At 41.6% G+C, this 18,174-nt stretch overlaps 1 protein-coding gene across 5 annotated transcripts in view; it reads right to left on the bottom strand.

The window, feature by feature from the left end:
- Positions 1-390: 390 nt before the first annotated feature.
- LOC112454444 (proton channel OTOP2-like) overlaps positions 391-18,174 on the bottom strand; it is a 22,268-nt gene continuing 4,484 nt past the window's right edge. The window contains exons 2-10 of one of the 5 annotated variants that reach the window (XM_025015836.1): positions 15,495-15,823; positions 14,312-14,565; positions 8,217-8,444; positions 6,674-6,876; positions 5,928-6,244; positions 5,276-5,290; positions 4,925-5,090; positions 4,569-4,848; positions 391-4,310 (exon numbers count right to left, since the gene is read on the bottom strand). In XM_025015836.1, coding sequence (XP_024871604.1) covers positions 3,605-4,310; positions 4,569-4,848; positions 4,925-5,090; positions 5,276-5,290; positions 5,928-6,244; positions 6,674-6,876; positions 8,217-8,444; positions 14,312-14,565; positions 15,495-15,581 — 2,256 coding nt within the window. In that variant the 5' untranslated portion in view covers positions 15,582-15,823 and the 3' untranslated portion in view covers positions 391-3,604. Of the gene's footprint in view, positions 4,311-4,568; positions 4,849-4,924; positions 5,091-5,275; positions 5,291-5,927; positions 6,245-6,673; positions 6,877-8,216; positions 8,445-11,678; positions 12,185-14,311; positions 14,566-15,494; positions 15,824-18,174 lie in introns of those variants that run through there. The other 4 variants (XM_025015837.1, XM_025015838.1, XM_025015839.1 and 1 more) reach the window with 4 other exon arrangements.

The raw sequence follows: 18,174 nt of genomic DNA, 5'->3' as shown, positions 1-18,174 counted from the left end.
TTTCTCTTGCAATATTTGAAGTAAAGATATAGAGCGGTCATTATATAAATATTATAAATACTTAGGCTGTGTAACGACTGAATCTAAATCATTATATTAATATTTACTTCTGAAGTCTTGTTGCTTGGATATCTGCTTGGATATTTTTCGTATCGCTTCTTATTGCGATTTGGTATTCTGACTGCTCTATTTAGGACGAAGTTGTAGGCGAGAGAGAGAGAGAGAGAAGAAGTGAAGGAAAGAATGAACATGGGATCTCGGCACGAGTCCTCGGGACTCTCAATAAACGTAACATGTCGCGCGTAAATCCTATGTCAGATTATAATAAATATTATATAATAGAACAACGTAATAATAAATATATTTATATCTTGTATATATAAATATGCGTTATGTATATATGTACATATATGCATATATATGTACACATATATGTATATATGTATATGTATATATATGTGTGTATAGGAAGAAACATGTCGACACAACTAGCGCTAAACACCGAGAGAATTCGCTTTTATTGTATATTCTCCACCATTTATTTACAGCCGTCTTAGAGAAACTATATCTTACAAAAGATCGACTGCACCGACCGGATAACTATGAATTCGCAACGGCGATAATCGATATCGAAGCTTCTAGCACGAAACACGTATTATTCATGAACGCCTACATTTCCATTAAATCTCGACTTCTTCCCCTTTCTCTCTGTCTTTTCTTTTATTTCATGTACATACAAGCACGCACTCGCAACACACGCACGCACATATACGCATACATACACGCGCTCACGCATACACGCATTCACCCGTACGCGACCACACGTCAATTTGTTCATTTCCTCATTCTCACTTGCTTCTGTGATCTTCTCATCATCACATATGTGAGTTGAACATGAAAGAAACTCGAGTAGGTCGCCTCTAGTTTCGAGATCGCGTGTCGATCGCGATCGATCTTGATCCCCTTTATCTCCTATCAGCTCAGACAGCACTCTTCTTGACGGATTTTAAGGCTTAATGATATGATCAGCCATTGTACTGCACTCCTTACTTCGAACGTCTTCACTTTTTTCATCTCTATATCGTTCTACTTTTGAAAATTACGCGAGTCTACGATGGACACTCGTGCATCGATTTGATCCTGATCACTGAGTTTTCTGTGAGAGCCGGACGCAAAATTAATTTCTCTTGATAATACAAATTCAACGACGACAATAAAATGTTCGTGTATTGTAAGTCACGATCGTAACAGCGCGGTACTAATTATTTTTCTTTCTATAATACGACTCAATTTCTACGATAATATATCTAAAATTATATTTATAAATCTTCTTGTGCGTACATCTTTTTAGATATAAAAGGACTAAAATTCTGCGATTTAAATTCTTTTTAGAATAGTTAATATCTATATGGTTCTTTCTTTATTGAATTATACATGGACATCGTGCAAGGCGCTCGAAAATATGAAGTTCGCGGATCGATTTCGCGAATTGATTTCGAGTTTGTTAAATAGAAAACCGAAAGAAATAGATTCTTTTCAGTTAGAGTTGGTTCTTTTATCAGTATATTAAAATATTTCTAATTCCTGCGAGATTTATTCAATTACATTTAAAATCTATGTAATTGTTTCACTTAATAATGGCCAATAATTTTATTTATGAAATCCACGTTCACGAAAATTTACAAATAATAATCTACCAAGATTTTGTTGCTTGCGCTATTAAACATACTCGTAATCTACTTTCCCCGTCGTAATTTTAAATGTCGATTCATCTGCATATACGCAACAATTGTTGTTTAAGCTGCAGTTTGTACTACGTGGAAGACGGATATCCGTGAGAGTGTCCAAGTGCCTTGAATTACGAGCACCAAACATTCAGATTATACACAGCTAGGGGACTCGGTTCGATCAGTTCATAAAGTGGATCAGAATTTATGCTTATTGTTTTAGTGCTCTGACCATTATTCTCCTGACATTCATTTCAGTCTTTCGAGAGAGGGAATTCGACTGCTCTCGAACCCTCGCTCGTCAATCGGAATGGATATACAAAGGTTTATCGAACGAAAAAGATTCATTGTTCCCGTGTTGATCGAAATCCTATGCCGAACGTTTCGACCTGATTGATTCTAAGAAAAATCTAGCCCCTACTTCTAACGAATGGACATTTTGTCGCCTACAGAATTATGTGTTTGGATATCTGAACACGAGCGTTAATTCGAATATGTATAATAAAAATAATAATCAATTATGTTTCTCCGTAACTTTGTATTCGATTGTTTCTTTTTGGTCGATTGAATTGAGGACGTCTTCGTTTAAATATCTACAAGAGAAAAATTTAGAATGTATACATATAATAGGTATTGACTCAACATTTATATCAGTAAATTCCATTTCGAGGAGATTTGCAGATCTAACCAGTCAGATGAGAAGTACAATTTATTGTTTCACTTCCCAATAGGTATATTCTTTCATGTAGTAGATAAATGCTTTTCTTATCTCCTATCGATTGCGCACGGTATTGCCGGAATCGATACGAGATAACAGTGGAATCGTTTATTTGCTGTTATCGCGATGGAACTTTCCTTCTTTATCGAATGAAATTCACTTCTCTCGTACAGTGACTTTTGTTCTGTTATTTTTACTCCGCCAGAATTATCGCTTAGGGCTGTGATGGCAAGTGATAGACATCAATGCACACGTAATGTGCCTTCATCGCACGAATAGTGCGATTCTGCTAAGTTGATTCGTGTGGTTTGCAAATCCTCCCTCTTCGTGTCAGTTTTACAGGCGCGGTGAAGTCATCAGAGGCTATTTACAGATATCAATGGCGGATAAGAGTATTATTTACGTCGAAATCTCTAAAAAGTGTTCTAGGGATCAAGGAGATTGTGTATAATATGCTTCGATAAATCGGCTTATCAGCAATACGCTCTCAATACGCATTTATGCTGGAATTTGCTAAAATTGTTCTTTTGACGCGAGTTATGTATTTTTCGGCGAGACGGTGATCCTTTTTAGAAAGTGATATTAGAATTACAAGAATTACACAATAATATCATTGATGATACTGTGTAAATTCTTATGGAGTCGCCAACATTTATACCGACGAAATGAATTTATACAGGACTAACTAGAACACTGACCGTCGATAAATGACGAAGTAACCTACTGTTTATGGGACAATTAGCCTTTATGAGTATCTTTCTGCCGCGACGTCTTCTTCTCTAATTGCGATCAAATTACGTATGTAATATCGAGACCCCGAATCCATTTATTATTATATATATACCGTTAGCTTTCCGAAATATACCCTGAAATCGATACAAATTACGTGCGTATGAACTGTCGTGTACGTATTTAATGCTTCAATCATGTTCGGACGCCTAGAAAAGTTCTGTCCGTCTAAAGATATCGATGTCTACTTCTTAACGCGTCGCCCGACGGATTCTTCCCCTTCAAAACGATTTTTGCAATTCGACGTTTTTCTCGATCACATGAAATACGCCGGATCATTCTCCGCAATGGCATCAAGCCGCGACAGTTGACTCTTAGGACGCTGTGGGAATCCACCGGTCTTCCATATGACCTCACGGGACCCCTTGCGTCACATGTAGGTCGGTTTCACCTTGTAGGCCCGCTTCCACACCTCGCACAGGCACACGGTGCTGTGGAACCTGTAGAAGATCGCCAGCGGCATGGAGACGTGGGTGATGATCGTCCACGCCCACAGGCCGTAAAAATGCAGCTGCACCGGATGCGATTCCGCCCGTGACTTCTCCAGCGTGTTGATCGCCCACATAGCCAGATTCGTCACCAGCAGGAACGTAACGATCTCCCTGCCCGGCTTCCGGCGTATCTGTTCGGCTGTGGCGACCGTGCGCCTCGACGCGTCCAGAATGAAGATGGTCTGACAGGTGGTCTGGACGACGCTGGCCAGAGCGGTGACCAGCACGAGGACCGTGTGCTTCTGCAGAGTGAAGTGACCGCCGATGATAGTGAACGTAGAGTAGATGAACATGCCGGTTTGTGCGGCCACCAGGAGGATGTTGTCGAGCTCCAGATTTCTGCTGCCGTCGTAGCGCAGCTTGCGCATCTGGAACATGCCGATCAGCGTCGCCAGGGTCGACATCCCGTAGAGCGTCAGCTCGCAGATGTTCACCTCGGTCACGGCGAGGCCGACCAACTCGGGCCGCGAGATGAGGACGAAGAAGAGGATGAGGGAGATTATGGTCAGCACTAGAATCAGAATGCCCACGAAGAGGCCCTTGTGCGCGCGGGCGCAGTCCACGCTGTAATGGTGAGGCGATTTCCTGCGGATAATTAAAAGCTCGTCATTTGAAGTTAGTGAATTAAATGACGTTAGGTTCTAGTGGCATTTTATTGTGGCGTTGCTTTACGTAGGATATTATTCGCGATCGACTCTCTGATAAGCTCTGTGCGTCAGCGGAATTTGTTCGTAAACTGGGATTTACGTCATTTACGTGCTTCTGTAGCATGTATTATTCCCACAGCCGTAAGAGTATTATTACTATAGCGTATATATAGGCGAATGTATTGTCATTGTATACCTGTAGGCGTGTGCGTGGTGACGCGGCGGCGTTGCAGGCTGCGTGAATCCGACTTTCGATATGTTTTTCCACATTACATATAAAATGGCCGCGCAAATCAAGCTATACTCTATCGTGCACGGAAAGAGGAAGGGACTGGCATCTTGCACCAACGATCCCATTATATTCGTCCTTCTGCATTCGAACATGTGATGGGGTCCTTTGAGACCGCGCGGTAGTCGCACGTGTTCTCCGTGATGAGAATGGATATGACCACCGAGATGAAGGCCTCCTTTCGAGCCTGAAAAGTTCGAAAGTCAGACAGTTCCGTAGAATTGTAATGGAAGAGATCGTGTTTAATGGAAGATCATGTTTACCTAGTCTGTGGGAGATTCTAAGGGAGTTGTTCTCCGGATTGTAGAACGTGAGGATCTCGTGTTTCGTTTCCTGCACGAGAACGTTCAACCAAACAGACAGATTCGTGCCGATCATATGCATTAGTCCGAAACGCGCAACGACGCGATGACGATGAACCTTCATTTGCTAGAATATGAGGCAATCTAATGTAAGATTGATAGTAAAAATAATTTTGCTCTCAAAAATATATAATCTTAATCACTTTATTTACATCAACGTATTTTTTAATTAAATACATTCATTTCTGTGTTAATTGTTGTATATATACATAATATGGTTGATTCTAATAACAGAGGAAAGAAACAAGTTACCTTTAAGAACATATCCTTTTCATCCGCAATTTTTTTAAATAGAAATTTATCGTATTAATTCTTTTAAACGTCATATGAAGCGATAAGAGTTTAAGTTGGTACAAGAATGACATTAATAGAAATAGAAAGTATAGTATGATATCGATAGGGCACTAGAGCGTTCGGATAGTCACGTTCTACTGTTGTTCTCAGGGTTGTTCACCCTTCTGTTTCATTAACCCCGTAACCGGCGAGCCTGTGTTAGCTCGGTACTTCCGTCAGTGAATTTCCTATCGAGTTACAGTACATCATCGGAGTTTTCCAATATATAACATGTGCAGCGATTCTCAAGAATGCATAGTATAACTTTTTATACATATAATCTTATAAACTTTGTTGTTATATTAATTTTGTGGTTGTTATATAATATTTTTTTTATTTACTTTTAAATGAGTTTTCCTTTAATACGATTTTAATTCAAAATTTAGTCGTATAAAGATACAATGTAATGTTAAAGATTGAAAAGTTGAAAAGTGAGAAACAGTGACCCTCGATATTCTCGCTGAGAAAAGTTAACTTTGAAATCGATCAAAGGGTTTGTCATCAAGAGAAAGGTCGCGAGTCGTGGGAACACGGCTCGTGCAGATGTCATTCACATTCAGCGCCCACTCACCTCATTGTTCAGGAATATGAAGTACATTTGGATGAAGATGAAGGCCATTCTCGTGGCAGGCGTGAGCGCCAGCATGATGTTGTGACATTTCGTGTTCTGTTCCAACTCGAAGTACTGGCCGAATTCCAATCCGGAATAGATCATCGAGCCGATGCCGAACGCGACGGCGCCCATTCGCAGATAGAAGCTACCGTAGTGCTGGACCGGACGTACCGGATTCACGTGCGGGTATCCGGTCTCAGGCGCGTCGCTGTCGCCGCCGGCGCCGCTCGACGATCTCGACGAGTCCAGATCGCACACGTCCTTCTGCTTCTCTGCTTCGCGAATTTACGATTTATGGAGAGAACCGGTTAATTGCGGTCAGTTATTACGCGGCAACGAACGCCGTCATTACGTTCGAAATTGGTGTACCGCCTTCGGCGATCGCTCTCGTTTCGGCGATCGCTGCCGGCCGAGAGAGGAATTTTGACGAGAGGAGCGAAGCGAGGTCATCATAATGATATATATACATAATGTTGCGTCACCATGCGCGTGAATGTAGATTGATCGGTATGTAAGGCTGCGATTGCCAAAGCGGCGGTCTGACCACGGCGAGCTTTATCTACTTCCACACGCGTGGAACGCTCTACGGAGTACGCTCGCTCGTAAAAGCCGAATCGATATTTCCTACGAGTCGGAAATATTTATCGCGGCAGGTAGGGACAAGGGCCTCGAGTGAATTTTTTACGTGATGTCTTTGGACTCACTTGGTTTCGTCTTGTTATCGCTGAACAGCATGGCGTACATGTACACGAGGAAGATCATGCTGCCGAAGTAGAGGTAGAGATAGAATGCCTCGTAGAAAGACGGCGGTATGTACGTGGATATTACTTCCGCCATGGGAAAGGCGATCCCCATCACAACCAGAAGTTTCCCGTACAGCGCGCTCAAAGTGGTCGCCAGGGCGTCGCTGCAGCAGAAACGGAAATTGAAGCTGAACGAAACGCGCGGATCCACGTCGCGCGCGGATTAAATCCTCGCTCGAGGAAATAGATCCATCTCCGGCCGTATACTTTGAGGAATCACCACGCGCGCGTTCCTCTTCAGTTATACTACTTGCCAGCTATCAAACGGATCTCCATTCGAAATGCACCGACGAGGAATTTTATAAATCCGTCTATAAACCCACCGCCGGCCTTTATCGGGCGAAGGGAGATTGAAATCAGCGAACCGCGTCGAATGGACTAATATGATTCCCTTTATACATATAAATCCTAGACGTATCTCATTTATTGTCGCAACAAGTTACTTTTATTCGTTTTGATTGAGAATTAAAAGAGTCGCGATGTACGATTTTTTTCTGGCGCAAAATCTGCACGTAGATATAAAGGCTCCTTTTTTCGGCCCTGACCCAGATTAAAAAAACATCTTTTCTCGAAGGAATCATTGAAAACGAGAGATTGAGGGCAGCCGCGCGCGAATGATGGATCGTTAGCTCGATGCCCATCATCGTGTAACATTACAAGCGGAGGTACCATTGGCCGCAAATACATCCACCCCCGTAAGAATTGGCTCAATTACGAGTAATCGCGTGGTCGCCTGTACGCGTGTATTTGATTCATAAAGTGCCGGTAATTGCGATGCAGACGTCGGTCAGGATAACCTGGAGGATCACGTGAAATTTCCGTGGCGACCGGCATTCCCCCTTCGCGTGTATCAGAGGACGAAAGCGAATTGAAGTCGCAAATTTTGACAAAACGCACGGCAGAAGAACAAATTCGAGCTATGAGAAAAGATAAAGAAAATTTATTTTATTATGCAGAACGTATCAATAAGTAGTAGTTATCTCGTCGAATTAATAATTCTATGAATAAATAACGTTGCATTTGCAGTTTTAAAATTCTATTTATTAATTATGTGCAGAAATTTATGATATTATTCGCTAATATGTATGATTTCGCAAAGCGTAACTAACACCATAAATTTCTACACATAATTAATAAACTATAAATTTCTGGGTTTAATAATTCAATTAATATTTATGGCACCTCGCGTTGGCGCAGCTGCAAACGAGATTATTATACACACGGATGCGGTTATTACATGAAATTATTATACACGCACTCTTTTGTTGTGTATAAATAATGATATTCTATGAATAATGAAAACGGTTAAAAGAAGATTAATAATTGCGTGTAATGCTAGAAATTAGTTTCGATTAGGCGTACAATGTTAGGAGAAGGCCCGAATTGATCGGGTGACGGTACATCGACCTCGATGCGATGGTGAAACGTTTGATCCGCTACTCACCATCCAAGGTTCTTCCACTTCCGCTCGTCGGTGACCTCGAGGAAGGTCGGCGCCGGATAGCAGACCGCCGGAATCGGCTGTGAGGAGCATGGTAGGGCCAACGCAAACTGGGGTGGCCGGTGAACGCGAGAAGGTGAGCTGCTGCTGTGTCTAGACAGCGTTTCCGGCGAGACGATTACCGCGGATGGTGAGGCTGGTGACGGTAGCGCGACCGGCAGTCCTGGCCAACTGCATAGAACATGTCTACTATTATCTCGTATCTATTGGTATCGCGTTATTATTTTTTTTTTCATTCAACTTTTCGCAAAATTATGACATCCCTTAAGGTCCGTATTCCACGTATTTCTTCATTGAGAGAAAGATATCTTACGCCAAATGATTGATTTATGTCTACAAGGCGAGAAGTATATAATGGATAACAATTTTTATATCAGAAATTTCTTTCGAATTTTTAAATTGTTTTGTAAATTATTTCATCCGTTCATATTTGACGATTGTCACAAATGTAAAAAGATATCTGAATAAAAGCAGTAACTATCAAAGGTGAATTGAGAAATATGGAAAATCACATTTAGTACTTACAATACGATTACAGAATACGAATACGTATTTTAAAGTTAAGAAAATGTAAATTTAAAGACACAATTTGTTTTGTGCAGCAAGCATATTTCAATATTTAAATAAAGATAAATTTCGCTTTCAAGTGTAACACTTATATGACGTGTGAAAGATGTCTATCTTTATTTTTTATGAGATGGAAATTGCGATCAATTTTGCGACCACGGCTTCTTTCCCAACATTAGCGATTTTAATTAATTAATTACTCGCTCAATAAGTTCCATATCCTCAATTACCTATTTTTTGAAGTAGAGGTTTTATATAATATATCCTTCTAGCAGCGATGAATTCATATAACTTTAATTCTACATTCACATAATCTCATGATCATATTCTATTCTTTTTTTTAATTAATCGCGTTGATAGTTAATTAACTCATATATATATATGTACATATATTTCTTTGTTAAAGCCATAATATACATGGCAGCAATGAGTATGAGTTAATTAACTATCAACGCGATTAATTAAAAAAAGAATAGAATATGATCATGAGATTATGTGAATGTAGAATTAAAGTTATATGAATTCATCGCTGCTAAAAGGATATATTATATAAAGCCTCTACTTCAAAAAATAGGTAATTGAGGATATGGAGCTTACTGAGCGAGTAATTAATTAATTAAAATCGCTAATGTTGGTGAAGAAGCCGTGGTCAAAGTTGATCGCAATTTCCATCTCGTAAAATGCATAAAAAATAAATATAGACATTTTTCACACGACGTATAAGTGTTACACTTGAAAGCGAAATTTATCTTTATTTAAATATCGAAATATGCTCGTTGCACAAAACAAATTGTGTCTTATATATATATAAAAAGATATAAAAAAATAAAAGCATAGAAGTGCGTATGCACTTCGTGAAAACCTACGCGCCCGTCTGATTTAAGGTCAACGCGGTGCCATAATGTTTGACACATTACATTGACACTGGCTGCAGGAAGAGACCGACTAGTGCTGATGGCTTTGTGAGTATCATTAGATGACGTAGCGTTAACTTTCTAACACGGGTCATTTATCTAATAATAGTTGTGGCCGATCTATTTAATCCGACACGTGATAAAACGTGATAAAAACGTGCTTTTCGCTCTTTACACGCGCATACAAATGCATTTTGCATTTCAATATAAAAATAAAACCTGATAAAAATGTATTATGTCACAATTATTCCAGCTGACTGTTGACATTACAACAGTATTAGTTTTATGCATTCTTAGATTGTATTTTCTAACTTTTAATATTCTCCGCTGTGCCATTTTAACTCAGTCATAAATTTCACCAAATTTTAATCAAAGTGACTTTAAAAAAAGGTCCACGCGAACAAAGCGGATTTGTTCATTGTCGCGCAACCATTATCATAGAAATTGCGCACTTTGACGCCTTCGACGGAATTCAGCGTTGTTCCGCATATTTTAGGAGAAAAACGATCCGGCGTACCGTTGACCTAGCCCCGATATGTCGGAGGTGGTTGAAAAGAGTAAGAAGAGGAACCTCGAACCTTTTACTAAGCGCATGCAGAATAGTGCAAAAAATATTTCGCAGCAACGTGGCTTCGGCGTGATATACGAAGGCAGCGATAGGCGGGCAGAAGCTCGTCTCTTGCCTCCGAGCTTTTTGAAATAATCACGTAGCGTTGCGAAGCGTTGGAGCGAGAGAGGGTGTCGTTGGCCGAGGGAAAAACGGGTAGAACAAGAGGGCACTGAGAGGGTTGATTCAGTGGTCGAGTGGCGTCCCTCGTTGCGAAGGGCTTGAGAACGCGGCGCATCGGCCCACCCTTTGGTGAAGATCTCTTCCCACTCTTACGCTACCTTCTACCCATCGACGTCCCTCGCGGCATCCCGTCCCTCAGCATCTTCTCCCTTTTTTTTCGTAACTTTTCTCGGCTGGATTTATTACATCATTAAAATTCTTTTCAGCGGACTTTGACACGACGCTGACCTGGTTTCTTTGCAATTTTAATTTGCTTATCGTTAGAAAGAACAGCAAAGTTCGGCGCGCATGAATCGATCGACGTTATACATGCTACAACTCAAAGTTTTATGCTTGCTTTCATTAAATTTACATTTAATTCAACTGACTGCGTTCTTTCCTAAAGTTAGAAATAAAGGAGAATGAAGAAACGAAAGATCTCTCTCGTAATGGATTCGTTATTCCCATGAAAAAAATTTTTTTAAAGGTATTATTTGCTGAAGACTCACATTTCCGTTCGCGCACTTGCCGAACAAACGTATATTTTCCGAATATTCTCACGAAAACGAATTGCAATTTTTCACCCGGTGTCGCATACATGATCTCACTTCTCGCGACTTTCCGAGAAATTCTGCAAAGACGTCGCCTAGCATTTCATTTGAATTCAATTGCCACGCACAGCCATTGTCAAAGTACATCTCTTATTCAGAAACTCGGGGACTCTTCGCGCAAAAGTCTCTTTGAACTTTGTGCCTGAGAAATTCCAACTCGCTGGCCACTCTCTTTCTCCGTCACTTTCCGCATATTACGATGGGAATTACGCTTCCGAGATTTCCACCAGAGAGGAACATCAATTCTATCGCTTGTCATTTCGTTATACCCGTCATCTGGTATTCTGCACATATCTCTCAATACTACTTCCTTCCCGTTTTCCGATTTATCCTACCTCACGCGGCGGGAAATTTTTCACGCGAGAATTCTCTTTTTTATTATAAAATAAGAATATAATTGATGTGTCCGTAAAAATATAATTCAGCGTTTAATTATAAATTTCGTTAAATCATACACAGGAAGGCGCGTATAAATAAAATTTTCGAGAAACACTTCTATACTCCTAGATACAACAGATATCGAGCGCGAGCGAAATCCTGATACCTGAGCGATGTCTCCTTGATAAGCATACCCGTGACCTTGGCTCGCACTTTCCTCGATCGTCTCGGTGGTACGTTGGCCCTCATGAACGGCCCTCACCAACGGATGACACTATCACGGCCCTCCGGCTCGTGACACGGCACTCCACGGACCCCGCATCACAAACTGAGGCCCTAACCGGGGCAGACCGGCTCCCTGACTATTGTATCTATCGATCCTTCTCTCTGCGTATATCATTTCTCTCTGTCCCTGCCTGGATATGCGACCGTTTGATAGCGAGCTCGTTAGTGGTGTATCAAATTTGCAGCGGCGTAACACGCCGTTACATCGTCAGCGCGCGCCAGCTGATCGCTTCGTTTCGGTTACGTGCCGGGAATTCGAGAGAAAAGGGGTTCGACGGGAAAACAGAAATCAACAGGAGAATTCGGGGGAAAAAAGGAAAGGGAAATAACCGGCAATGTGTGTTAGATGCAGAGCAAGAATTGTGAATATATTGATATTAGATGTAAGATATTTTAGATATTAGATATTAGATATCAGATATTAAATATTATTAGGACAGCTACACTAGTATAATACTATAACAAAATATTGTCTGAGTAAAATGAATAAGTCAAGAGAATAAAGAACATTTTTTTTATACGTGTAATTTTGTTGTTGAGAAAAATGAGTTGAAAAATTAGATAATTAATAATACGGTTCTTCTTAAATCAATTGTTCCTCTATTTTAAGAGATTTCCCAGAAAATTGCATATGTCGCATCTAAGATACATGAAAATACTGTACTCTAATATTCACATCGCTTCGACTTTTATTCCGTCTGCCTCTTGAGATCGGCAGCCCTCGTACATTTACCGGAAAATATCTGACGGCATTTCCCCGCCCCACCGCGTCTACCATTTTCCCATCAAGACGACAAATTCAACGCGAGTAAGAGAGGCTCTTTCGCGTTGGAGGATTGTGGAATATAAATTTTCCGTCGCCCGACACTTCTGGTATGACCGGAAAATTTTTTATCCCCCAACGAAACGAGGCGTATTATACACGATTGCATTTGCGACAATATTGTAATAACTTTAACGCGATGTCTGTCGATTCTAACAACTAAATTTCTTTGCGTTAAATTCTTCTTATTTTTAATAAATCTTATCATTTCGGTCGATGTATGTATATACTACATATAATATCCTTAGAAATTCGTGAAAATATATCACGATGTAAATTTCTTCCACTTTCCACCGTCGCGCGAAATGCGAATGTCGTCTTGAGTACATGTCTAAGTTGATTGAATCTGCATGTAAACCGACGGAATAAGCTGCTTTTCTGATAGATTGGCGAAGAGGATTCGGGAAGTTTCCGACACGACGGAGACTTGAGGAAGAGGGAAAGGTGGTTTTAGGAGGCCTCCGAAGGTCGAACCGGAAGCGAGAGGGAAGACACGAGCGGAGATCGAGCATAAGCCATAACCGAGTGACAGGTCAATATTAACTCTGACGCCGATGGTCGTTCCCGTACACGCGAATTCACGTTCGATATCCGGCGGAAGTAATCGAGTTCCGCGGATGGACCGAATACGCGCGCAAACCAGACATGCTCCCGCATGCCGGAATTCGAGAGGGATTTGGCATTCGGTCCGGTAAATCGGTTCCATTGGAGACGCCGACGCGACGAACAACGCGTTAAAAGCCACCGCGCGAACAAGGGCCGTCACATTATGAGAGATATTGCATAGGAACCCGCGTACTATTTTTCTTTCAGTTACACTGACAGACGCAATAAATTTTCGTTTATTCGAAATTATATATGAATACTAATTTTAGTTTGCGCGTGAAAATAATATTATGTATGTACATATTTCTAAACAATAACACGCTTGTGAATCGTTACGTTATGACATCAGTAATAGTAATTGTGCATGGATAAGAGAATTAGGGTCAAGACAGTTCCTCGAGTTCATCGAAAATGAAAAGGATATTCCACGTAGAATGGACGTGGGATTGATGGCGCGGAGGAAATCGGCGTGTTGCTGCGAAATCGCCGAGGCATTTTTCACGATCAAGTTTAATTGCCGGCACAGTGTACGAAGTGCACAGGCTCCGTACGCTGGGAACCGAGGGAAATGCGCGTTAATCGCAGACGGTGATTAATGCGGGACCGCCGGGACCGCCGCGCCGCGCCGGCGTTGGTCACTCCAATGAAGAGACGTGGAGAAACACCGGCTCTTTAGGGGAGGCTGTAATTTACGTTGCGGTGGCGCATACAAAGCGGTAACAATCGATACAAAACGGTCGAATCAACGGCGAAACGCTCGTTTCTTAATAATCTCGTTTCTGTACGACGCGCGATAAAACGTGAATATAATTTCTCTTTTTAATTAATCCTAGATTGACTTATTATATGTAAAATTGAAAGATTGCAATTAAAAATTCACGCTTTAAAAAATTATTTTGTCGCGCAAATTTACTGTTCGTTCGGTCTGTTTATTCACTGCCAGTTCCGGCTTTTTAATTAAGAAACTCGCGCGAAACGCGTCGCGCGCGGATCGTTAACGATCGCGAAAATTAGCAACGAGGGAAAGTATGTCTCGAGTAGCATATAGAGGTGGTACCGGGGGTAAAGGCACTTTCTATACTCACTCCTGCATGATCGTCGCGGTCGACGGTTTCTCGATTTCCGTACTAATCGTGCCACCGTCTGGCGTTCGAAGCGCGGCCTCCAATGCGGCCGCCTCCTCCTCCTCCCTTAACTCTTCCGATGCCTCCTCGGGGATCGTCGTAATGTCCTCAATCGGCGGCAAGTCGTTCCCGTTCTCCTCCAGATGATTTTCCAGCATGGGATCGGAATTAGTGTCGCCCGGCCGCGTCACTTCCTCGATATCGGAATCGATACCCTGTGGGATAGGATCAAGAAATATATGTTATCGTTATTGATATGCTGTGCTGATTTTATGTAGTTTCAAATTCTTAATGACATATCGAAAAATTTGCTGCGTAAGTTAAAGTCAATAAAATTTAGTAAAAATTAAAGAGATTTTATTACATGTAATATCGTTAAATCAATGGGAATAAAAAAAGCGTTTTATTCGCTAAATATGATGCGAAATGACACGTGAGCGAGGTAAATATTTAATAGGGCCTTTAATCGAATAGAATACATGATTTATCTGTTTCCCATGGAACAGCCAATTTTACAATTGCCCTACTTTTAGGAATATTTACGAGAATATTGAATTTGTCTTGTCGGGCATGTGATTTTATTGGTATGACATTTTAGTTATTGAAACATCGCTGCACTTCAATCCAATTTGAGAAAGGTCAAATGCAGACATGAGGATCTCGATTATGACTTAATAGAAAATCGAGCTCCGCGACACTCATGTTTCAGAAATTATCTTCTGTCGCTCTTCATCAGTTGACGCGAACGTAAAGAATAATCATTGAATTTTCATACATATGTAAGTTTTAATATTTATAAAATTTTTATAGTATTATATATTTATAATACCTGTATTTTTTTATTTATAATACTTTCACATTATATTTATTTAATTATATAACCAAAATAAAACTTTACAGTCCTACAAGGTAATCAACGTGGACTTCGAAAATGTATAAGGATAAAAGATCTGTAAAAATGCAATTATGCCCCTCTCGTAATAATCCGTCGTAAGCGAAATGGCGAGTCAAGGATCTCGAAGCTCCGTAATTCACGCCGCGCCGTTCAAAATTTTTTCGGGTAATTACCCTTGGTTCAGGCTCAAGACAGATGATTTTTAATCTACAAAATCCCTCATCTCTTCCCCCTCCCCTCGTCGTGTACCTGTGCGAAGTCCATGTAGAAGGAGTCTCTGGAGTCGGAGCTGCCCTGGCGTAGCCGGAGGCTGAGATCCGGCGAGCTTTCGCCCATCTTCCTTATCTCCTTATCTCCCTCTCGCTTTTTCACCACCCCTCGGGCTCAACCGCACCTCTCCCTCTCGGAGAGAGAGAGAGAGTCCCCGACTCTCCCTCGCGCCTTTCCTCGCTCCTTTCACCCCCTCTCGCGCGCCGACCCCCTCGTCTTTGTCTTCGACACGAGCTCCTCGCTCCTCTACGGACGGGGAATTCTAAAGAGGGTGGGCCCTTGTGCACACAATCCACCGGGTTTGCAGCCTGAAAGAATCGGCCCTTGAGAGACAGATCGCCTCAACGCCACGCCGCGCCTCCTCTACCTGTTCGCCTCTCGCGCGAGAGGAAGCGAGAGGCTGCTCTCGACCGTGCGATGCGAAAATATTCCCGGTGGAAAAGAGCCGGCGAACGCGCGTGGCCCCTCGTCCCAGCGACAACCCCCGAATATCAAAGGCGTGCGCTCTCTTTACCCCTTCGCAAAAGAGACGATCGCGCGAGCACACGCCGGGAAGCTATGATTTTCATTTCGACGCTTATCCCGATTATTAGTCGTCGAAGAATCTCCGGGGGTAGTTGCTGAGAATTGCTCTTTAAGAGTTAAGACCCTTCGCTCAAGCGTGCATATATCACTCTGCGAAGCTGATTTTGCCTTAAAGATTGTCACGTGACACGTAAATAAACGGGCCGTAACTAATAACACGAAATTTATCAATTTTTTCATTTTATCTGCATTCTTTTTTAGCTTTTTCTTGCTCTTCAGTTAATAAATAGTCATTTATCCTTTTCACTAATTGTGTCTCTTACATAATGAATATAAAATAGATAAGAAATTATTTTCTTGACCTTTTAGGCAATATAAAATATTACGACGTATTTTTATTACTTATGCGCGTGCTTTACGTAAGAAACTTCGTCGGACTGCTGCCGGGCAATCTCGGAAGCGGACCTCGATGCCCTTAATTACGTAAGACGCTGCAGGGACGTCTACTTTGTAGAAAACTAATTACGCCAGATAGGAAATTAAATCTGACTCTCTTCGAGTTAATTATCCCGTTCGCAGCGTTGGTGATAATTTCAATCGAAACTGTAAAACACAATTATAAGGCCGCGACGGTTGCCCGGCGGCCACAGAGTCGATAACTAGAGTTCTGTATGTACATAGGACATTTTATTAATGCAAGAGACACGAAGCGAAGCCTTGTAAATTTTATCAGGCAGGTTAATTAAAATGCATTGACGCGAGTGCAGCGTACGAAACGTATCTCGTCGTATGCTGTGTTACGAAGTTCTAACCGTTTATCTTAGGAGAAGCGGACTTATGTGCTTAGGCGCTTAGTCATGTTGTTTCTAAGTCTTATAGGCGAGCTCGCTGTTCGCGGAGCTCTGTTGTTAGCGGAGTAATAAGATACTCCCGTTAAAGACAAGCTTCTTTATGCCCGGGGAATGTATAATTACTCTCGCGAAAGTAGTTACTGCCAAAGCCCTTTCGACGATTACAGCCGTCGAGACTCGAATACGGTTTCGCGTATAACGTAATCCACCGTTGTCAAACGTCGCGTTTCGTATTTTGACAGCGAGGAAATTGAAGAAATGCCGGCTCGCTTTTATCGCGTACGCATTTATCGCGACATTTGCAATTGAATATTGACAAGGATAATACGATCGCGCGAGATGTAAATAACGATTGAGTTACAGCTGAATTAAAAGGTATCTGCTGGAATCGTGTCATACAGCTCGGTTTAGCTCGCTGCGAAGGAAGACTATATGGGTCTGTTTTTTATCGCTGAACTGGCTACACTAGTTCAGAGTGGTTATTCTTATCTTTTTCCTTCCAACGTGGAGTAAAAAAGATAAATCCTGAATTAGCGCGGCCAGTTCAGCAATAAAAAACAGCCCCGTACCTTCGGAGGACATTTGTCTCGTCCTACGAGTGATTCATACCGGAGCCAGTAAAACGCTTCCTTGCCAGGACATAGGGAGCTCTAACGTCAATGAACATTCTTCCCGTTGAGACTCGTCCCTAGTCCCTAACGCCATTCCACGACGGACCCTCCCGTTCGTCGAACGTTTTATGGCCGGTATACGCGGCATCGAATATTTCTCCACCAAAATGACTCCCCGCGCGCATTAGGGAAACATTGGGCACAGCAGAGAAATAAAACGTGGGGTCAGACGCCTACGTTGTTTCGGATCGACCGCAGTAACACAGATAGTTTCGCGGCACGCAGAATAATACCGATCGCGAATTGTCGTTCAGGGATTACGCATAATCACTTTTTCTCTCTCTCGTTGTTCCTTTATATATTAAATATTATAATAATTAAAACTATTGATCTCTCTCGCGCTATTAGGAAATTTCAATTTCTCGCTTCTCGGTATTTATTATTTATATATTTTTTTTATGGAATAATAAATAAATAGATTCTCAATGAGGAGATCAGTTTCGGTAAATAGCTGGATAAAATAAATGGCCAGTGTCAAACGGAGAGGATACATTGCGATAGCTTTCATATCTGGATATAATTTATAGGCGTCACAATATATAAGCGAGGGACGCGATAGGAAGGCGACTGTGTGTATTGAAATGTTGCAAGGCGGAAGGATTATACTTTTAC

The sequence above is a fragment of the Temnothorax curvispinosus genome, unplaced genomic scaffold (assembly GCF_003070985.1).
Source record: "Temnothorax curvispinosus isolate PA1 unplaced genomic scaffold, ASM307098v1 QBEX01005075.1, whole genome shotgun sequence".
Taxonomy (NCBI): domain Eukaryota; kingdom Metazoa; phylum Arthropoda; class Insecta; order Hymenoptera; family Formicidae; genus Temnothorax; species Temnothorax curvispinosus.
The sequence above is the reverse complement of the archived record's forward strand: the minus strand, read 5'-3'. Positions and strand labels throughout refer to the sequence as shown.